At 36.7% G+C, this 24623-nt stretch overlaps 1 protein-coding gene across 1 annotated transcript in view; it reads left to right on the top strand.

Moving 5' to 3' along the window:
• LOC128663111 (uncharacterized) overlaps positions 1–24623 on the top strand; it is a 197806-nt gene that overhangs the window by 67250 nt on the left and 105933 nt on the right. The window contains exons 2-3 of the mRNA XM_053717275.1: positions 23032–23164; positions 24211–24396. Of these exons, the coding sequence (XP_053573250.1) occupies positions 23032–23164; positions 24211–24396 (319 nt within the window). The remainder of the gene's footprint in view (positions 1–23031; positions 23165–24210; positions 24397–24623) is intronic.

The following is a 24623-nucleotide window of genomic DNA, read 5'->3' as shown; positions in this document are numbered from 1 at the left end:
GTCCCCCCACATCGCCGCCACTCGATTACATTTTTTTAACCCCTAATCTGCCGACCGCCACCTACGTTATACTTATGTACCCCTAATCTGCTGCCCCTAACCCCGCCGACCCCTGTATTATATTTATTAACCCCTAACCTGCCCCCCACAACGTTGCCGCCAGCTACTTACAATAATTAACCCCTAATCTTCCGACCGCAAAGCGCCGCCACCTACGTTATCCTTATGTACCCCTAATCTGCTGCCCCTAACACCGCCGACCCCTATATTATATTTATTAACCCCTAATCTGCCCCCCTCAACGTCGCCGACACGTGCCTACACTTATTAACCCCTAATCTGCCGAGCGGACCTGAGCGCTACTATAATAAACTTATTAACCCCTAATCCGCCTCACTAACCCTATCATAAATAGTATTAACCCCTAATCTGCCCTCCCTAACATCGCCGACACCTAACTTCAATTATTAACCCCTAATCTGCCGACTGGAGCTCACTGCTACTCTAATAAATGTATTAACCCCTAAAGCTAAGTCTAACCCTAACACTAACACCCCCCTAACTTAAATATAATTTAAATCTAACGAAATTAATTAACTCTTATTAAATAACTTATTCCTATTTAAAGCTAAATACTTACCTGTAAAATAAATCCTAATATAGCTACAATATAAATTATAATTACATTGTAGCTATTTTAGGATTAATATTTATTTTACAGGCAACTTTATAATTATTTTAACCAGGTACAATAGCTATTAAATAGTTAAGAACTATTTAATAGTTACCTAGTTAAAATAATAACAAATTTACCTGTAAAATAAATCCTAACCTAAGTTATAATTAAACCTAACACTACCCTATCAATAAATTAATTAAATAAACTACCTACAATTACCTACAATTAACCTAACACTACACTATCAATAAATAAATTAAATACAATTGCTACAAATAACTACAATTACATAAACTAACTAAAGTACAAAAAATAAAAAAGAACTAAGTTACAAAAAATAAAAAAATATTTACAACATAAGAAAAATATTACAACAATTTTAAACTAATTACACCTACTCTAAGCCCCCTAATAAAATAACAAAGACCCCCAAAATAAAAATTTCCCTACCCTATTCTAAATTAATAAATGTAAAAGCTCTTTTACCTTACCAGCCCTGAACAGGGCCCTTTGCGGGGCATGCCCCAAGAAAATCAGCTCTTTTGCCTGTAAAAAAAAAAACATACAATACCCCCCCCCAACATTACAACCCACCACCCACATACCCCTAATCTAACCCAAACCCCCCTTAAATAAACCTAACACTAAGCCCCTGAAGATCTTCCTACCTTGTCTTCACCATCCAGGTATCACCGATCCGTCCTGGCATCCGGTGCTGAAGAGGTCCAGAAGAGGCTCCAAAGTCTTCCTCCTATCCGGCAAGAAGAGGACATCTGGACCGGCAAACATCTTCTCCAAGCGGCATCTTCGATCTTCTTGCATCCGGTGCGGAGCGGGTCCATCTTGAAGCAGCCGACGCGGATCCATCCTCTTCTTCCGGCGTCTCCAGACGAATGACGGTTCCTTTAAGGGACGTCATCCAAGATGGCATTCCTTGAATTCCGATTGGCTGATAGGATTCTATCAGCCAATCGGAATTAAGGTAGGAATATTCTGATTGGCTGATGGAATCAGCCAATCAGAATCAAGTTCAATCCTATTGGCTGATCCAATCAGCCAATCAGATTGAGCTCGCATTCTATTGGCTGTTCTGATTAGCCAATAGAATGCGAGCTCAATCTGATTGGCTGATTGGATCAGCCAATAGGATTGAACTTGATTCTGATTGGCTGATTCCATCAGCCAATCAGAATTTTCCTACCTTAATTCCGATTGGCTGATAGAATCCTATCAGCCAATCGGAATTCAAGGGACGCCATCTTGGATGACGTCCCTTAAAGGAACCGTCATTCGTCGGGAGACGCCGGAAGAAGAGGATGGATCCGCGTCGGCTGCTTCAAGATGGACCCGCTCCGCACCGGATGCAAGAAGATCGAAGATGCCGCTTGGAGAAGATGTTTGCGGGTCCGGATGTCCTCTTCTTGCCGGATAGGAAGAAGACTTTGGAGCCTCTTCTGGACCTCTTCAGCATCGGATGCCAGGACGGATCGGTGATACCTGGATGGTGAAGACAAGGTAGGAAGATCTTCAGGGGCTTAGTGTTAGGTTTATTTAAGGGGGGTTTGGGTTAGATTAGGGGTATGTGGGTGGTGGGTTGTAATGTTGGGGGGGGGGTATTGTATGTTTTTTTTACAGGCAAAAGAGCTGATTTTCTTGGGGCATGCCCCGCAAAGGGCCCTGTTCAGGGCTGGTAAGGTAAAAGAGCTTTTACATTTATTAATTTAGAATAGGGTAGGGAAATTTTTATTTTTGGGGTCTTTGTTATTTTATTAGGGGGCTTAGAGTAGGTGTAATTAGTTTAAAATTGTTGTAATATTTTTCTTATGTTTGTAAATATTTTTTTATTTTTTGTAACTTACTTCTTTTTTATTTTTTATACTTTAGTTAGTTTATGTAATTGTAGTTATTTGTAGCAATTGTATTTAATTTATTTATTGATAGTGTAGTGTTAGGTTAATTGTAGGTAATTGTAGGTAGTTTATTTAATTAATTTATTGATAGGGTAGTGTTAGGTTTAATTATAACTTAGGTTAGGATTTATTTTACAGGTAAATTTGTTATTATTTTAACTAGGTAACTATTAAATAGTTCTTAACTATTTAATAGCTATTGTACCTGGTTAAAATAATTACAAAGTTGCCTGTAAAATAAATATTAATCCTAAAATAGCTACAATGTAATTATAATTTATATTGTAGCTATATTAGGATTTATTTTACAGGTAAGTATTTAGCTTTAAATATGAATAAGTTATTTAATAAGAGTTAATTTATTTCGTTAGATGTAAATTATATTTAAGTTAGGGGGGTGTTAGTGTTAGGGTTAGACTTAGCTTTAGGGGTTAATCCATTTATTATAGTGATATATATAGCGATGAGCTCCGGTCGTCAGATTAGGGGTTAATAATTGAAGTTAGGTGTCGGCGATGTTAGGGAGGGCAGATTAGGGGTTAATACTATTTATGATAGGGTTAGTGAGGCGGGTTAGGGGTTAATAACTTTATTATAGTAGCGGTGCGGTCCGCTCGGCAGATTAGGGGTTAATAAGTGTAGGCAGCTGTCGGCGACGTTGAGGGGGGCAGATTAGGGGTTAATAAATATAATATAGGGGTCGGCGGTGTTAGGGGCAGCAGATTAGGGGTACATAAGGATAACGTAGGTGGCGGCGCTTTGCGGTCGGCAGATTAGGGGTTAATTATTGTAAGTAGCTGGCGGCGACGTTGTGGGGGGCAGATTAGGGGTTAATAAATATAATATAGGGGGCGGCGGTGTTAGGGGCAGCAGATTAGGGGTACATAGGGATAACGTAGGTTGCGGCGGTGTACGGAGCGGCAGATTAGGGGTTAATAATAATATGCAGGGGTCAGCGATAGCGGGGGCGGCAGATTAGGGGTTAATAAGTGTAAGGTTAGGGGTGTTTAGACTCGGGGTACATGTTAGGGTGTTAGGTGCAGATATAGGAAGTGTTTCCCCATAGGAAACAATGGGGCTGCGTTAGGAGCTGAACGCTGCTTTTTTTGCAGGTGTTAGGTTTTTTTACAGCTCAAACAGCCCCATTGTTTCCTATGGGAGAATCGTGCACAAGCACGTTTTTGAGGCTGGCCGCGTCCGTAAGCAACTCTGGTATCGAGAGTTGCATTTGCGGTAAAAATGCTCTACGCTCCTTTTTTGGAGCCTAACGCAGCATTTTTTTGAACTCTCGATACCAGAGTTAATTTTATGGTGCGGCCAGAAAAAAGCCTGCGGAGCGTTAACAGCCCATCTACCGCCAAACTCCAAATCTAGCCGTTGGTTTTTCAACCCTGATCCTAGTGTGTTTTATTTTTTATTTTTCTTACCATTGGATATAGATATACACAGATATATACAGCAATTTCTATTTAAAAATAAATAGAACATATTCTGCTATGTACAAAAAAATGGAATTTGAAATATTTACAGTAAATACACAGTATAACACTATATGAAATTTGAATGTTTTCAGCTACGTGACTGCAAAGGGCTCCAAAGCACACACACACACACACACACACATATATATATATATATATATATATATATATATATATATATATATATACACATATATATATATATATATATATATATATATACAACAAATTGTAAGAGATAGGTTCATAAGAACCAGCAAGTCTATTATAGCCAGCACTGATTATAAAGCCAAAATTCTAATAACCCAATAGAGGGCTGAGAGACACCTAGGGGGACACATCAATTCAAAAGACCGCACCCCAAATCATTGAACTAGTGCATTCATTTATTAAAATACCCTAAACCACTAATAACGTAATAAATTAATGCACTAGTTCAATGATATAGGGTGCGGTCTTTTAAATTTATGTATCCCCCTAGGTGTCTCTCAGCCCTCTATTGGGTTATTAGAATTTTGGCTTTATAATCAGTGCTGGCTATAAAAGACTTGCTGGTTCTTATGAACCTACTTTTTTGTATTATTATAGACTCTATTGCCTGGCACCCCTAGTCTGCCACATACTTAAGATTGCAGATTGGGGTTGATTTTTGCTCTACTAACATTTGGTGCTGTGAGTATACACATGTACGTATGTGTTTATATTGTATATATTTCTGTAAATACATTTATACAGTACACATATAAATGCATATGTAGACACACACACACCTGAGACCTCATCTTTGAACCCTTTTAACTTTTTTTGTGCAATTTTTTTGAATAATTTTATTAGATAGTGTTATTATGAGTATAACAGTAATTTTTTATGTATTTTTGAAGTCTTTTGTGACACTCGTTATCTGGCCCTTAATGCAGTAGAGAGTTTATTAAACAACTTTCCACCACTGAAATCTTATTTCCTTTCACTTGGATATGATGATTGTCATAAGGCAATATGGAAAATAATTTCAGATCAGCTAGTTGAAATTGGAATAAAGAAAACCAACAATATAATATCTTTATTGTACTTACTTTTTCATGTCTTTATTTTTAAATAACCTGCTCAAGTTAGAAAACAAAAAATTTCCAGTGATCTTTATTTATTTTGGAAAGATTTCAAAATTCCTTATAAAAATTAATGAGAATTTTTTGTAATGAAAGTTACATTTCCTTTGCATAAAAATGATTTTACCAGTACATTCAGTTAAAACCTTTAAAAAAGACGCACTAGATGTTTACAAAAGAGCTCTTAATTATCTAGAGAAATGGTATAATTTTGAAAATCCAGTTTATAAAGCTTTAAATGTTTTGAATCTTGAAAAATATAAAGAAATCTCCATCCTTGGAGGAAATAACAGAAATTTGGCTGTTGCCACTTTGAAGAAGCGCATGTGAACATGCGCGAAACATGTCAGATGGTTTGAGTTGTTCCTGTCATCTATTACCTTGCTAATAAACTCTAACTGCACTGGCTACCTGTCCGGATTGGTTCTCTTTTTTCTGCAGTTTGTTGCCACTTTGGAAAGAAGAACTTCATTCTTATTAACACTCACCTAGATTGCGAGTTTTGCGTTGTGGCTTTTAATGCTGAAAAATATGGCAATTTCATTGTAAAAGCAGAAACGCACTATTGGGAGTTGTATCGGTATAGCTGTACCACAAGCATTTTAGCCTGTAACGCAAGTCAATCCCGCACTCAAAAAAATAATGTTTTTGTGTGGGATTTTCCATAGCGCCGGTATTACAGGTTGTGCTGTGAGGCTAAAAAGCTTACGTTACAGCCTATACCGACACAATCCATACCGCCATCTGAGAGCAGTAGTTATGGATTTTGTGTAACAAAAATGTTTCACAAAACTCATGACTAAACTGTTATAAAGTACACTAAGACCCATAAACTACCTAATAACTCCTAAACCGAGGCCCTCCAGCATCGCAAACACTATATTAAACTTATTAACTCTAATCTGCCGCCCACCCACATCGCGGCTATTAAATAAACCTATTAACCCCTAATCTGCTGCCCACCAACATTGCCAACACTATTTAAATATATTAACCCCTATTCCGCCACTCCCCGACATCGCCGCCACTATAATAAAGTTATTAACCCCTATTCCGCCACTCCCCAACATCACCGTCACAAAATAAAGTTATTAACCCCTAAACCTCCGGCCTCCCACCTCTCCGCCACAAAATAAACCTCTTAACCCCTAAACCACCAGCCCCCCATATCGCGAAACACTAAATTAAACTATTAACCCCTAAACCTAACACCCCCTAATTTTAAATTAAAATTACAGTATAACTCTATTTAAATAAATAAAAACTTACCTGTAAAATAAAAATAAACCTAACATTAAACTATAAATTAACCCAACCTTACTATTCTAATAAAATAAAAAAACCTACCAATTAAAATATCTAAAATACAAATTTTAAAAAATCTAACACTAAATATCTAAATTACAACTAAAAAAAACAAATCCTACGAAATATTTATTTTACGAAATATACCAAAAATAATAAACACTAAAATCACAAAAAATAAAAAACACTAAGATTACAAAAATATAAACTAAATGATTTTATAGCCCTATAAAAATAAAAAAGCCCCCCCAAAATAAAAACACCCCCTAGCCTACAATAAACTACAAATAGTCCTTAAAAGGGCCTTTTGTAGGGCATTGCCCTAAAGAAATCAGCACTATTACCTGTAAAAAAATACAAAGTCCTCCCAACAGTAAAACCCACCAGCCAACCAACCCTTCAAAATAAAAAAACCTAACTCTAAAAAAAACAAAACTAAGCTACCCATTTGTATGGACATTGCCCTTAAAATGCCATTTAGCTCTTTTGCATTGTCCTTAAAAGGGCATTTAGCTCTTTTTCAAGTGCCAATCCCTAATCTAAAAAAAAAAAAACACGTATTCTCAACCCTTGGCTTTTGTGCGGTATGGAGCTTAACGCCCCTATATCGCACACACAAGGAGGATTTTCAGAAACTCGTAATGGCAGCGCTATGGGGGGTGAAATAACGCAACTTTTGTTGCGTTCGTTTCACACCTTGTTTAGCGCAAAACTCGTAATCTAGGTATATTTGATTAAAAATCTGGTGTATTTGATCAAAAATCTGCCCCAAGTTTAAGTTTATTTTAGTTCTCTGCATCAATTCCTGTCTCAAATTCTGCTGTGGAAATACATTTTAGTGTCATAAACAAAGTATGGTCAGGTGAACGAAACAGACTGTACATGGAATCAGTGAGAAGTGAAATTTTCTTTAATGGTCCTTCAACTGTTCTGAAGTAAAAGAACAGTTTATAAAAATAATAATATTATAAAATGGCACAATCTAACGGTAAGTGCAACTTCTCTGTTGAAAAATGAAGATGACTGCGTATCACATGCTCTAACTTTTTAAATACAAATCTTAATATCACAGCCTGCCTTCAAGATTTGACACCAAGGGCTCCATGTATGAAGCAGCGTAAGCTGCTCTGGAGCGCTTGCGGGGTAGGTTCGCACATGTGAACCTGCTTCCCGCGATGTAAGGTGGCGAAGAGAAATCACCAAGAGCTTGCTCGCTCTCAGTGATTGACCGTCCCTTCTCTCGCGTGATTGGTCATGTAAGTGAAGGGGTGGGCATTACACACTCAGCGGAGTATGTAATACTGCATACGGGCCAGTGGACTAACAGATCTGCTTGTTTCTATCTCTCTCTCTCTCTCTCTCTCTCTCTCTCTCTCTATATATATATATATATATATATATACACACACAGAGAAATGCACTCATATATATATATATGTCTGATGAAGGGGTGAGATCACCCCTTCATCATTTCTGATTTAATTATATTTTGTGCACAATAAAGCACATTTAAAAATATATAGATATAGATACACACACACACACATATATAGATATAGATACACACACACACACACACACACACACACATATATATATATATATATATATATAAAATCTAAAATAATGTGTGTGGTTTTTTTTCTGCCATAAGACCAACTACCATGCTTCAACCCCCTTTCCCAGGCCATCTTCTATCTAGTAATTTTTTTGAAGGACATCTGGCAAGCCTATCAGGAACAGCACCTTTATAAATCTTGGCCTCAATCACATATGTTACATAAGTTTCAGCGCAACTGCTGAAACCCACGTCACCTGTAAGTTCACCTCGCACATCGGGTGAATCACATAACACACGCCGCAATAGGATATACTGGCGTACCCCAAGGCACAACATGCAGTGATCTGAGATGTCATCGTAGAAAATGCATCATGTCTGTAGAAAGAACAGGACACATGCAGGAACTGTTAGCGATTTAACTTTGTAGCGCTGCTCCTCATTAGGCTGTTCTCTTCAAACAACGCTGTGCTTTGGCTGCACTGAGTATGTTTTCCTTATGCACTGCTGCTTTGGCACTGCAAAGCAGCAGTGCATTTATTGTTGACTGGCTCAAACCCACCCCTTAGCCTTCCCCAGTCTGTAAAGCTGATTTTTCTGAATGTAAGATGTTCTTATGACCAATGCACCTTTTTATTACTATATTTGTATGTAAGATCAAGAGAAAAGGAAACAAATTTATTCAAGAGACATTTTACAATTTCTTTTTTTGACTGCAGCTAATTTGCAATCCAATGTTCAACTATTGCACTATATTATAAAACTTTAAAAATTGCTTTATCCTCCAGTTAACCAACACGCTGCAATTTAATTGGTGCTTTAGTGTAACTACCTCATTTAAAATTGAATTTTATTTAAAAAATGAGCTGCAGAAAATATTTCACTAAGAAAACTCATCGCAGAAAGTGAAAAAAAGTTCTGCCTCTGGGCTGGCGTAAGTTGCAAAAACTGGTGAGGTTTAGAAATGTGCGCAATTACACATTTCCAGTATATTGCACGCGTAACTAAAAAATTAAAGAGTAATTTTATTTTTATGTTAAAAAACTGACACGTCAAAACCCCTAAAACGCCATCCCCCCACATCACAATCACTAATCAAATGTATTAACCCCTAAACCGCCACCACCCACATCGCAATGACTAATAAAAATGTATTAATCCCGAAACCGCCATCCCCCAACATCGCAATCACTAATAAAATGTATTAACCCCTAAACCGCCACCCCCCACATCGCAATCACTAATAAAATGTATTAACCCCTAAACTGCCATCCCCCTCACAATGCAAAGTATTAAACTAATATCTAAGCCCCCTCACCTAACACCCCCTAACTTAACCCCAATTAAAATACACTTAAAAAAAGTTAAAATATACTAACTACCTTAAAAAGTGAAAATAAAATTACAAAAAAAATAACATTACAGAAAATAAAAAACCCTAATATTACTAAAAATATTACATCCTAACATTACCAAAACAATAAAAAAAACTAACTACAAAAACCCCCCAATAATGAAGGGCGGCGCTACAACCTATTGGCTGATTTGAATTTAAAGAATCAAATCAGTCAATAGAAATGCAAGGGTACCCCTATAAAAAAGGGGTACCTTGCATTCAATCTTCAGTGTGCGGCTAGAGAGCTCAGTGTCGTGCGGATGAAGAGGACCACAAATGTCGGCGCCGCCGCCAATGGGATGAAACTAGAAGATGGATGAGGTCATTGGTGAGTACCAATTTTGGGCTTAGTGTTAGGTGTTTTTTTATATTTTGGGTATTTTGTTTAAGATTAGGAATTTTTTTAATTTCGGGCAGCAAAAGAGTTGAATGCCCTTAATTGGGGTTAGGTTAGGGGGTGTTATGTTAGGGGGGTTTAGTTATTAGTTTAATAATTTGCGTTGTGGAGGGATGGCGGTTTAGGGGTTAATAATTGAATTAGGTACTTTGCGTTGTGAGGGGATATCTGTTTAGGGGTTAATAGTTTATTTAAGTACTTAGCGATGTGGGGGGATGGTTGTATGGATGTTAATAGTTTTAGTTAGTTTGCATTGTGGGGGCGTGGCGATTTAGGGGTTAATAGTTTAGTTAGTTTGTGTTGTGGTGGGATGGCAGTTTAGGGGTTAATATTGCGCATGCGTTAGGTGTTTGTTAAGGCTTCCAGGGAGTTACAATGCTTTTTTACTGTGCGCAAGGGTTATTGCGCCTGCCTATGTGTGACGAGATGAAAATGGAGTAAAATACATCCATTCTGCGTGTGTAAGTCCATGCACTGCCTTTGTGATATCAACTGCCGACGCCAGTTCTATGTTAGTTTATGGGAGTAAAAATGCGCACGCCATCAAAAATCAACGTTCTTAACTTTTCTGCTGTGCCGGTATGTGATCGCTCGTTTAAATAAAAATTTGGCGACACTGGTTTTTGCGCACGTCACTAGGTATGTGATCGAAGCCCTTGTGGGGATTTGTCGATCCACCCCCTACTGCTCCCATGGTCTTTATCCATCATAAAGCATGTTTAACATAATATAGTTTCAGTGACCCCTTTTTTAGCAAAAATTCATACCCATGAAGTCCCTAATGTGATAGAAAAGAGATTGTTGTTTCAAATAATAGGTAACTTAATCCTAGGTGAAAGAAATTGGATTTGTCATGAAAACTGCATCATATTCTATATGAAAAATAAGCCAACACATTTTATGGAGCAGTCTTTTGTCTTCAAATAAAGAAATACATTACCTTCTAGAAATTGTATGGCTATAACAATAATTGACTTATCTTGCTCCAGAGTGGGATATTTCCCAAGAACAAATAAACAGCCATCACCAACTCTAGATGTTAACTAGGGATCACTGTCATTATAAAGTTGCAGATGGAAAATTTATTGGGCCAGATTACAAGTAAAGGGCTAAATATCACTTTGAAGAAAGCAATATTTCTGCTCCACTGTGTATAACCAGTGCACAATAATGTGCGTTGGTATTACAAGTTTTCAGCAATGCAAATGCGAGCTCAGGTTCACATTGCTGGGAAGCATTGTGATCATGAGAGCTTGCTTCCATAGGCTACTGTAATGCAGCGCAGCGCAGACAGTAAGCGCAGTGATGGGCAGGAATGTAAAATACACTAAACAGTATTTTGGGGGAAGATTTATAAAGTAGAGTACTGACCTCTGGTTAATTTTATAAGTACTAACTGCTACCGCAAACTTGCGGTTCCAATAACCAGCCACTTGTAATGGCTGATTAATTATTGCACGCCCACAAACGGGCAAATCTACCTGTTTGCAGGTGCGCGATAATTTAGCGCTCCACTTGTGATCTAGCCCTTTAAGTTTAACCTGTTTTTACCCTATATCTCTTAAAGGGACAGTAAACACATTATTACAAGACATTTCTCATGTTTTGATACATAATAACATCTTGTTTGCAGCAATTGTTTTTTTTTTTTTTTTTTTTATTTATTCTTTATTGAATTTTTCAAAAAATACAATATGCAGGCACCAATGGGTTACAATATTTCCAAAAAGCAAAAGTCAATTCTAACACTCTATTCTGTGTTCACACATAGCTGTTTCTAAGTTAGATTGTTTAATTATTGGCAGTCCCAATGGTAGGTATTCTGTATTTGTTCTTCTTACATAAGTATTTCCAGTGTTGTATGATACATAACATTTAACTAAACATAAACAAATTAATATTAGCATCACTAACTAGATCAACTACTTGCAGTCTTTAAATCAGTTCTGAGTTTAACAGGCAAGAATAAATCATCATGTTATCACGTTTGATCGATACAATTTATGCTTCTTATCGTGGCTTGAAAGACACTTGTGAGTAACTATCTTTCTAAAATTATTATTATTATTTTTTGTTGTTGTTATGAACCCACATATGAATCCCAATAGAACATCATATCATGGAACGTTGCCAACCTATTTGTTTTGAGGTAGAAGTACCTCTCTAGCATCAAGGTTCCCCCGACTTTTTCTTTCCAAACCTCCACTGTGGGGGCTTTATCTGATCTCCACATGGAGGCTATGAGTTGTTTTGCTGTGTTTAACATAACATATATAACATTTCTTCTGATAACACATTGAACATCTCTCAACACATTGAAAAGACATTCCAATGGGCCACAAGAGATATTACAGGACATTGCAATGTTTATTTCTTTAACTATATTTTCCCAAAAAGTTTTTATCTTCTCACACGACCACCAAATGTGGCCCATATTACCTGCTTCCTGTTTACATCTCCAGCATTTCTCATTTGCAGATGGAAATAGATATTTCATTCTATTAGGTGTTAAATACCAACGAAATAGTATTTTATAATTTGTTTCCAGGGCATATGTTGTATGTGCAGAGTGGGCTAAGCTATGATAGATCTCTTCCCAAACCTTTGGGCTCTGCGCCCCTAGAAGTTCCCTTTCCCACCCTTTTGTGAAATTGTGAGGTTTTGGGGCAGTTGCTGTGAGTAATAAGTTGTATATGGATGAAATTAACCCTTTTTGTGGTATATTTGATATACACATCTTTTCCAAAGGTGTTAATTGTCTCAGCAAATTATTCCTATCTCTGTGTGTCATAATGTAGTGATTTACCTGGTGGTATCTAAACTATTGGTCAAAGTAGCCAACTCCTGTCTCTTGTATTTCCTTTCTTTGATTCAATTTCCCTGAGGTGGTTATAAGTGTGACAGGAATTAAGTCCCTCAACCCATATCTAACACTTGACTGATGCCCCTGACCTTCTTGAAATTCAGGGTTCATCAATATTGGAGTCAGGGGAGAGTATGTGCTAGAAATGTCTCTATAATTATCACATATGTATTTCCAATCTGATAAGGAGTTTGATACCATATGTGTAGTGTTACTCTGTATCTGAGATAGTAATTTGGGTATCCAGCATACCCCCCCCCCCAATTGTGGCACATCACTAATGTCACATTCTATCTGAATCCAGTGTTTTGGGTCATCCGGGTTATATCTACACCATTCCACCATTCTCTGTAATGATATCGCTTGTTTGTAAAGTGCTATGTTGGGTACTCCCAGTCCCCCCATAGTCTTATTAGCATATAAGGAGGATTTATTTACTCGCGCAGGTTTTTTTTTTTTTCATATAAAGCTAAATAACGCTCTTTGTATTTTTAGGAGGTAACACTGTGTATTGGGGAGTGGTAACGTCTGTAATATATACAGAATTTTTGGCAATAATATAATTTTTGCTGTATTTACTCTCCTTATCCACGATATATTTTTAGATAACCACGAGGAGGCCTGGTTAGTAATAATATTCATGAGTTTGGAGTAATTAAAAGTGCGAATTAGGTCTAAGCTATGTGATAGATATATACCCAGATATTTAATGTATCTCTGTTGAATTGCAAATAGACTGTTTTTTTTTATATTGGTCAATTCCACTGGAGGTATGTGTAAAGGTAATAATTCTGATTTACTAGGGTTCACTAAGAAGTTCGAAACCCCTCCATATTCTAACATTTCTAATTGTACCACGGATAGAGACCCTAAAGGACATGACAAAGACATTAAAACATTGTCCGCGAACATCGATAATTTGTATTCTCTATTTTTGATTATTATGCCCTTTATGTTGTTGTTTAATCTGATTCTGCTTGCAAAAGTTTCTAGGGAAAGGATAAATAAAAGTGGGGATAACGGGCAGCCCTGACGTGTGCCATTTCGTATTTCAAATTGTTCTGAGAGCGTACCATTTATTCTAACTTGGGCGGTGGGAAAGGAGTATAGGGCCATGATTCTATTTATAAAAGGAAGAGGGAAGTTGAATTTGTTTAGAGTTGTCTGAAGAAAGGTCCAATCTAATCTATCGAACGCTTTCTCAGCATCTGTGGAGAGGAATATTGATGGAAGTTTGTTAGTATTAATATATTCTAAAATATTTAATAATTTAACAGTATTATCTTTAGCCTCTCTCCACGGCACAAAGCCCACCTGATCCGGGGAAATCAAAGCTGGGAGTAATTTATTAATTCTGGACGCCAACACCTTGGCCAGTATTTTCAGATCTATATTCAATAAGGATATTGGTCTGTAGTTTGCAGGGGTATCAGGTTTTTTACCCGGTTTAGGGAGAACTGTGATATAAGCTTGTAGCATGGTGTCTGGCAGTGTACCTCCATCATCAATTTGGTTAAAGGTATTTAGTAAATGAGGAGTCAAAATATGAGAGAATGTTTTGTAATATGACCCAGTAAACCCGTCCGGGCCTGGAGCTTTTTCAGGTTTTAAAGATTTAATGGCTACTATTATTTCATTGTGACTAATGGGAGCTTGTAACATTGTCCTATCAACTTCAGGTACCTCTGGGACTCGCACTGACTTTAGGTATTCTAGACATTTAATTTCATGATCTGCACTATCTCTCTTAGGGAAGAGATTGTATAAAGTATGATAATAATTTTTAAAGGTATCAGCTATTCTTTTTGTGTCTTCTACTCTCTCCCCTGTGGTTTTTTTTATAGAGTGTATATAAGTTTTTGCTTGCTTAGACTTGAGTAATCTCGCTAGTTGTCTCCCCGGTTTATTAGCTTCATGATAATATTTCTGTTTAAGCTTGAATGCCGTCGACTGTGCTTTTATATGTAGATGTGATAACATTTTAGCTCTATAAAATTTTAATTGTTGGAGGATGTTGTCATCTTGTGGATGAAGTTTATGCAAAAGGTCTCAATTTCTTTAGCTATGTGATCATATTCCTCTCTCAATTTTTTATTTTTGTTGGCCTTAATTTTAATTAGTGAACCTCTTATGACGCTCTTATGGGCCTCCCACACCATAGCTGGTGCAATGCTCCCTTTAACATTGTGAACAAAGAATTCTGTGATTTCCCCCTCTAGCTTTTCACATACCCTTGGATCCATTATCAATGTCTCGTCGAGTCTCCAATTGAAATCTCTTATTGGGGCTGTAGGCCAAATTACTGAGCATTTGACCATGGAGTGATCTGACCACGCTGTATGCGAAATGTTTACTAGTGTAGCGTTAGATAATGTTAGGTGGTCTATTAGAATATAGTCTATTCTCGAATATGATCTATTGGGATTAGAAAAAAATGTGTAATCTCTTCTATCTGGATTAGCAATTCTGCAAGGATCATGCAATCCAAAAGCATTTAAAAAATGCCAAAGCGACCTCAATGTATTTTTTGCAATGTGTATGTTTGCATTTGAACTATCTAATGAGGGGTTAATTGGCACATTGAAATCACCTAACACCATCAATTGTCCTTTCTGTATATCCCTGAGAAGGGGAATTATAGATTTAAAGAATATGGCTTGTTTATGATTAGGCGCATAAATATTTACTATTGTTACTATTTTATTATAAAGGATTCCGCTTATGGCAAGGAATCTGCCTTCCCTATCTTTTTTCTGTTCTAACAATTTAAATAGGATAGACTTATGTATAAGGATGCTCACTCCGTTAATCTTTTTATTTTTATGCGCACAGTGATAATGTTGTGGATAAACGCTATGCATGAATTTAGGTATGGATCCTCTTTTAAAGTGAGTTTCTTGTAATCCTACAATCTCCCCCCCCTTTTTGTCCTAGATCTCTAAGAGCGATTGATCTCTTGTGTGGGACATTAAAGCCTTTTACATTTTGTGTTATCAATTGAATACATGTATCAACAATTCACATATATCTTACCTCCTCCTCTTTTCCAGCATGACATTTTACCTGTATGTAGGGTTGGGTAAGTCTGCAAGACAACTTCCAAAAAATTTCTAACAACATAACCTATAACAATACATATAACTAATAACTGAACAAAATCATGATAATAGTATGGGGGAATGATTAATCAATTCCGAACGGAATTTACTTAACCCACACATTTTTTCATATGTGTTGCATACCATTCACCTCTTGTTACTCTCAGCTTGTACATTAACTAAACAAACTGAACAATTGGTATGTAAACAATTATACTAAACATTAAAGAAAATGTACCATAGTATTGACTATCGTCTAGGCACTTCTTGAATAGTTGCCATATTCACATAGCTGCTTTTATAGAATAATCAAGGAACATTCAACTTGTGAGACAAGAAACACATTTTTTTCATTCAGACACACATCGTAAATGTATAGCATACACTCTTTCACTAATCTCACCCCTGGTACAGAATGTCCTATATCAGTCTATATTCAACCCAATGGGGTCACAGAGTTCTGTGAAGATTGAGATGATGTTTTCTGAGACGTTGTCAACTTAGTCTTGACCGTCTGCCATTCTCTGCGTTAGGGTAAAGGGGCAATACGGGAAGATGGAGCTGTAGTTCCTGCAAAAGTCTCCAATTTCTGATGGAGATGTACATATTGCCCTCCTGTTCTTCCATATTGCCGTTAAGTGGAAAAGGTGGCCCCATCTGTAGTTGATGCTCTTGGTTTGCAGATGTTTTGTGTGCGGCATTAGCTCTTTCCTCCTAAGGAGAGTTCTGTTAGATAAGTCAGCAAAGAGTTGCAGGGTTGACCCTTCCTTTTGTATCAGGCGTTTCTCTCTTGCCGCTGTCATAATGCTTTCCTTTATTTGATAGTTGTTGATCCTCGCTATCACGTCCCTGGGGGGGGCAGATTCTGGGGGTTTAGGCCTCAATGCTCTGTGAGCTCGATCTATAACTACTTCTGTGGTATCAGGTGTATTTAATAGTGTTGAGAACAGGGATTGCAGATATTCTTGTAGACCAGTGATTTCTACAGTCTCAGGGATACCCCTTATTCTTAGATTGTGTCTTCTAGAGCGATTTTCCAAATCTTCTAGTTTGTCTTCTAATTGTATAATCACTTTATCTTGTTGTTCCATTTGGTCACTCATTTTGGTCAGATCTATAGAATGAGCCTGTGTGGTTTCCTCTAGGCCTTCCACCCTGTTCCCTATCTCCACCAGATCTCTTTTAAGGTCTGCTATTTCTTTTTTTATGCATTGTTTAACTTGTACTATGAGAGTTGTAAAGTCTTTTTTTGAGGGGATAGAAGAAATTACATTTTTTTGGTACTGTGACCATATCACCTTCTTCATCAGATTCTGATTCCAAAGATCCAGAGGTAGGGTGCTGTCTAGGCGATATTTGTGCCAGATCTTTAGGTGGTAAGGGAGTGGCTTTGAAATATTCATCCACAGTCGGTTTCATGGATCCTCCCCCTTTATTGGGTTTCCCCTTGTGTAAAGCTTTCCTGGGAGACATCTCTTGTATCCTTTAATTGTAATCTATAAGCGCTCACTAGTGTACCAGGATACTCTAAAATGAACTGCTGTGTTGTTACCCAGTGAAAGTCTATTTTTTCTCTTTTGTAATCACTAGAAGTTCAATGTAGGATGCAATCTTCTCCTATTTTACATAGATTGATTTAGGTGTCTTGTTATATCTTATACACCCGATTCCTTTACTCAATTATTGAGGCCTGGGGTAAGTGCGTGATTTAACCCTTGTTATCTCCTGGGGAGTTGAAAGCTATTCCCCTTCAATATAAGCGGGGGACGTGATAAAGCAGCTGTAATTTTATGTCAGTAATATGATATAGATTATCCTGGCATATTTGTGATTCACTACTGCAGCAGTGGTAAAGGGAACTCCGGTCATTCCATCAACCTCCTATGAGCCAGAGAAAAACAAAAGAAGCGGGACCTGCAGTCCCTGTTTGTACATCCACTCCCTTGCTGTGTGATTAATACATCGCCTGTGTGATGGGATTCATAAGCAAACACTATTGTGCTGTGTTGAGCAATGTCTCTCTTTATGTTATGGCAGAGTTCCTCTGCCTAAGCTATTGTGAAGGTAGCAGATTAAGCTGACTCATAAGTTAATTCTTTGTTGTATATATGTCCCTTGAATATGGATGTGTTTTCCATGCGCCTCTTTGAATTTACTGGCCGAAGACCAAAGCTCCCTAACAGCATTAGCAGCAGAGCAGTGTGATCTATACTACGTGTGCTGAGTAGCTAAAATGGCGCCCGGCACTTTTAAGTGCGTACAACTCTTTTTAAATACATTTGTGTGCGGTCCAAATTAGATGCTTTGCTTGCTTTTACTATTTGTTCCCGGTTCTTTAAAATTAAGGGCAGGCTGTTGGACTTGAGTATGATCGTGTTTTACTCACTGAGTCCTGCATTGCTGTCAGCCATCATGGTTCCTAAGAGCAGTAGCGGGTATCTTTTGCAGGTTTTGCAGGCTTCCTCATGTTCAGCGTCGCATCCGGATTGCAGGGGTGATACTGTTTGGCCTGTGGCAAAAGTTTTGGAGGTGTTGGAGCTGTTGTTGTGGGCTAGCACACCGGAGCTCACCTAAAGTGCGGCCATCTGCATCAAGCGCCGGCTCCGCCCCCCCAGCAATTGTTTTTTAATAGCCAAACTCCTCTCATCAGTTGCCTTATTTGGAGGAGCCAAGTCTGCAGACAACAAGGCTGGCCACAGTCATAATGTTTGTGCCTCCTTTTGCAGTTAGCAGGGTGCATTTGAATTTTTGAGAATTATTTATATGAAAGTGGGCAAAATGAATAATAAAAGCTTATTGCAACTAGGGATGGGCGAATGTGTAAATTTCCGAATTCAAATGTTAGAACGAATGTTATTACCGAAATTCAAATTACAAATTTGAATGTTGATACGAACGAATATTCTTAAAAATTCTATAATCGAATGCTATTTACAGTTTTTGAATGTCACTTTCAAATTTGAATGTTTATAATTAGATCGAATGTCCACATTCGAAATTTCGAATTTAACATTCTATTTAACAAATACTATTCAGAAGTTCAATAGTTCATGTGGTAGGGAATCTAGTAAATTGATACATAATAGAAACAAATATATCAATTTAAATGTTTCTATTTTGATCGAATATTGCATAATCTGAATATTACATTTAAATATAGCATTATAGAAATACTATTACAAATATATAAATTAAAATTTTTCAAATTCGAATATTGCATAATTCGAAAATTACATTTAAATAAAGCATTATAGAAATACTATTACAAATATATAAATTAAAATTTTTCGAATTCGAATATTGCATAATTTGAATATTACATTTAAAGAAAGCATTAGAAATACTATTACAAATATATTAATTTGAATTTTTCAAAACTAATATTTTCTAATGTAATCGTAAAATTTGAAACCGAACATTCGAAAATCGAATGTTAGAATGTTATGTAAACATTCGAAATTCGATTTGAACAAACGAATGTGTTAAAATTAATTTCATTTTTCGAATGTTGCAAAACCTTCGCCCATCCCTAATTGCAACGTTGTTTTTTTACACATAAGTAAACGTTTTATATAAAACTTTCAAGATATTTGCAGTCCCTTTAAGAAAAAGTATATCCATCCTGAAAGGCCATATTTGACTTAAATTTGGAAGGAATCTTCTTGAATATCCTCTTAAACAAGGTTTTTAATTAAATGGTTGACACTGTGGTGATAAATGCAGTATCTAGGGTGCGGTTACTTGCAAATTAATTATAATTTCAGCCCTCTGTATTTTTAAAACTGACCTTTATTCCGACTGCATTCTATTAGGGTAAAAATTAATTATTCCTAGAATACGAGTTTTGCGTTATGAGGGATGCGGTATTAACTTGCACGTTATTGTTACCGCTCACTTACCTACAGCGCTGGTATTACAGGTTTTCAGAAACCCGGCGTTAAAAGGCAAGAAGTGAGCGTAGAGCAAAATTGTGCTCCATACCGCACTCCAATACCAGCGCTACTTAAGTCAGTGGTGAGCTGGTTGTACTTGCTTGTGCACGATTTCCCCATAGACATCAATGGGGAGAGCTGGCTGAGAAAAAGTCTAACACCTGCAAAAAAACAGCGTAAAGCACAGTAACGCAGCCCCATTGATTCCTATGGGGAAACACATTTTATGTTTACACCTAACATGAATCCCGAATCTAGACACCCCTGATCTTACACTTATTAACCCCTAATATTCCACCCCCGACATCGCCGACACCTGCATTATACTTATTAACCCCTAATCTGCCGCTCCAGACATCGCCGCCACCTACATTATACTTATGAACCCCTAATCTGCTGCCCCCAACATCACTGACACCTACAAAATGTTATTAACCCCTAATCTGCCACCTCCAACGTCGCCGCCACTTTAATAAACATATTAACCCCTAAACCACAGTATTCCACATCGCAAACACTAGTTAAATATTATTAACCCCTAATCTGCCGCCCCCAACATCGCCGCAACTATATTATATTTATTAACCCCTAAATCTAAGTCTAACCCTAACCCTAAGACCCCCTAACTTAAATATAATTAAAATAAATCTCAATAAAATTTACTATTAATAACTAAATAATTCCTATTTAAAACTAAATACTTACCTGTAAAATAAACCCTAAGATAGCTACAATATAACTAATAGTTACATTGTATCTATCTTAGGGTTTATTTGCATTTTACAGGCAAGTTTGTATTTATTTTAACTAGGTAGAATAGTTACTAAATAGTTATTAACTATTTACTAACTACCTAGCTAAAATAAATACAAATGTACCTGTAAAATAAAACCTAACCTAAGTTACACTAACACCTAACACTACACTACAATTAAATAAATTACCTAAATTAAATACAATTAACTAAATTAAATCAATTTAGCTAAATTACAAAAACAAACAAACACTAAATTACAGAAAATAAAAAACAAATTACAAGATCTTTAAACTAATTACACCTAATCTAATAGCCCTATCAAAATAAAAAAGCCCCCCCCCCAAAAAAAAATTAAAACCCCTAGCCTAAACTAAACTACCAATAGCCCTTAAAAGAAACAACCCCCCCAACAGTAAAACCCACCACCCACACAACCAAACCCCCCAAATAAAACCCTAACTAAAAAAACCTAAGCTCCCCATTGCCCTGAAAAGGGCATTTGGATGGGCCTCGGTTTAGGGGTTAATAGGTAGTTTATGGGTGTTAGTGTACTTTTTAGCACTTTAGTTATGAGTTTTATGCTACAGCATTGTAGTGTAAAACTCATAACTACTGACTTTAAAATGCGGTACGAATCTTGACGGGATAGGGTGTACCGCTCACTTTTTGGCCTCTCAGGACAAGCTCATAATACTGGCGCTATGGAAGTCCCATAGAAAAAAGACTATACGCAAATTGCGTAAGTTGATTTGCGGTAAGGCCAAAAAAGTGTGTGGTGCCCCTAAATCTGCAAGACTCGTAATACCATCGGTAGTAAAAAAGCAGCGTTATGAGCCTTAACACTGCTTTTTTACTCATAACGCAAGACTCGTAATCTGATGTGTTGGGGGTGGTACTGGCAGCCCAGTTGTGTCATGTCCTGTTTGTGAGTGCTGTCTTTTACCTTTTAAATATTGCCGGCTTTACATGATGTGAATGATATGAATTATACCGGGTTGAGGTATTTCCACTAATTTCCTTTCTGTTCACAGAAAATCCAGATATTGTAAGGTTTCATAAATTCACCTGATTACTGGAACTGCTACTTGTTTTGTTGCTCTAACTGAAAGGGTTTTATTATACAGTATGTCTACATGGATTATATTATTATTATTGGCATTTTGTATTATTTGTTTAGTGCCGCAAAATTCCTTAGCGTTGTGTACAGAGACCAGGTTATGCAATGACAAAGGTTTATGATATGCTACAAATACATAACATTTTTTACTCTTTGCTTTCTTTTTGTCAGGAGTTCCACCTATGTGCTTTAGCAAGTGATTAACAATGAAAGTGAATGCTGCAAAGTAAAAAACTGAAAAAACTGAAACACAAATACCCAATCAACGGCTTTTTTCCATTGAGTTGGTAAAAATGGAGCTGTAAGCTACAGAAACAGCCGACAGCTAAAAGTAGTTTACAGTCCATTTTAGTACCAGGTTTCCATTGAAAAATATTGTGCGTGCAGTCGGTCTTTTTGTATAGGTGTAAGTTAACTATGTGTTAACGCTTCCATCCGATGTTGGATTTCTTGAAAATCTCGCCATAACAAGTTTGTTGCTATGGTAACCCAGCCTTACACTATAAAATGTATGTTTAACGTCTGCGCTACTTATCTGTGATCACCTCTAGAGAGAAACAAAAACAAAGATACATTGAGTTCATTAAAACAATTAATGAAATTAAAAATATTTTATTTAACAAAAAGACATTTTTTGTGCTTTAATATATTTTTATATGTAAATGCATATTGATATTTAAATAGGACCATAACTCCAACTATTCATATACCTGAGCCAGCACTAAATTCTACAAATAACAATATATTTATAAAGTGAAAAACCTGTATTGTTTGTTTATCAACAGTTTCTGACTGTGTAAATTTGCGCTTTTCGGGTTCTATTATTTTCTATGGTCGGTAATGATGGAAAATGGCTCATCGTAAACTGTTGATAAGGGTAATGGCTTCTAACAGCAGTTTGTTCATTTTACGGAGGTGGTTGTGTGCCGGAGGAAAGGTTATAGCTAGCTGTAGGTAAAAAAAAGTGAAACGTTATAATTAGTGTTGGTAGAAAAATCAGCTAGGTGTGGTCATTGTATTTAAAAGCCAATTCTCAAAAGAAAGACTGCTTTATACCAGGATTGAAATTGGAAGTGAAATGGCTTTACAAGTATCTGTTATTGGCACATGGACACTAGGAGCTAAAGTAGGAACTATTAAAGGGATAGTGTACACCAATTTTCATATAACTGCATGTAATAGACACTACTATAAAGAATAATATGCACAGATACTGATAAAAAATTCAATATAAGATAACATATATGGCTGATTTTATTAAAACCTCTCAAGATGCTTGGCAAAAGGCTTCACATTAACAGTCATTGTATGCCTCCATTTTAGATAAAGGGCCATGATTTACAAGTTAGTTATTGCTTCTTTTGGGCATATGTTTTACTTAAATCTTTACTTAATTTACCTAATTGCTAAAAATATTTTTTCTTTATTACAGGTGATCAGAGTTAATTCTGTCTACAACCAGAAGAGAGCAGTTGCAGAGTCTAAAGTGGGGAAGGTGTTCTCGATACCATTCAATGTAAAAAATGTGAAATTCTTACTGGCACAAAATAATGCATCAGTCAGCGGTAAACACTTGAAAAGTATATGTCCTGTGTTAGTAGCATTCAGCAGCATGCTCTGTGTTAGTAGCATTCAAGCCATGTTATTATAATGACCATGAACGAGCACTAATTAGACATGTTCAAATGAACAAAATGGACAAGTGAGCAAAATCATTCTTACTGACACTCCAATATATAAGGGGAGCATTTTGACCTATGCCAGGCTGACCTGTGCCTATGGCACTTGGGTTAGGGAAGTAATTTCTAAGAGGGAGTTCTGTGTCATGGTGCCTTTCCGTAGCTATTAGAAATGTGCGATTAGTTTCGGATCGATTCGGAAATTCGGCCAAATTCGTTAAATTCGGAGATTCGGATCGATCCGAATTGAAATAGTGCAGAATATACCGAATAAATCCGAATTAGTTCGGATTTATTCGGTAGATTTGGATGGTCATGGATTACACTAGTATTATACAGTATATTAGGTTATATCACTCTGCTATGGGTTACACCTAATATACAGTACCTAATACTAATCTAATACACAGCACATCCCACCTAACACATACCGAAATTCCGAATTTCCGAACCAAACCGTATCGAACCGAATACAGCCGAATTTATTCGAATCCGAATGAATCTGAAACGAATCCGAACCGAATTGATTCAAATTTTTCCGAATTTGAATCGATCCGAACCAAAAATCTGAATCGATCCGAACCGAACCAAATTTTTTCGCCATGCACATGTCTAGTAGCTATGTTCTTCAAATTTGTTATGTCTTCGTTTTATTACAAATTAATTATTGTTGGTGATCAAGAGCTAGTACACAACCCATCCATGTCTAGCAGGTCTCTGTTGGTGAGAAATGTATGCAACAAATATAAGCTAAATTGTTGGTGATATTAGGCAGGTCAAGAGGCAACAGACTTCCCATGTCTAAAGCAGTATACAATCTAAATACCCCTGTAGGAAGCCCTAATGCAGTTGCACATTTATCTTAAATAGTTTTTATTTTATTTATTTAGGTAACAAAATTACTTAGTTTTATTTTTCTCCTACAATTCCAGGTATACAACCTATGACCCTGGAAGATATATTGTCTAAATATAATCTCCCTGTGTCTGTTACTGCCTCAAAAGTCATTGCTTTCAAAGAAAAAGGAGACCAGCTATCTCAGGATGAAATGTTGCCTGAACTGACAATACAAGATACCTATGAGCAGGTTTTTTTACTGGGGCATCCTATTGACAAGGGTGAGTGCAAGAAATTACTCTTAATTACCTAAACATATCCACTATGTATTTGCAATCGAAAATTCCTGTAAATATATAAAACATATATTTTGGTGTGAAAGGTTGAGCCATGCATTCCAGTACTTCAGTATAAAATATATTTGTAGCCTATGAAGGGCTTGAGTTATTTTACAGCTGTACTGCAAATTCTGTGCTGATTAAATGGAAAGGAAAGTCAAAACCAACCC

The sequence above is a fragment of the Bombina bombina genome, chromosome 6 (genome assembly GCF_027579735.1).
Source record: "Bombina bombina isolate aBomBom1 chromosome 6, aBomBom1.pri, whole genome shotgun sequence".
In the NCBI taxonomy this organism is placed as follows: domain Eukaryota; kingdom Metazoa; phylum Chordata; class Amphibia; order Anura; family Bombinatoridae; genus Bombina; species Bombina bombina.
Note: the sequence above shows the minus strand (reverse complement) of the source record. Positions and strands in the feature narration are given on the sequence as shown.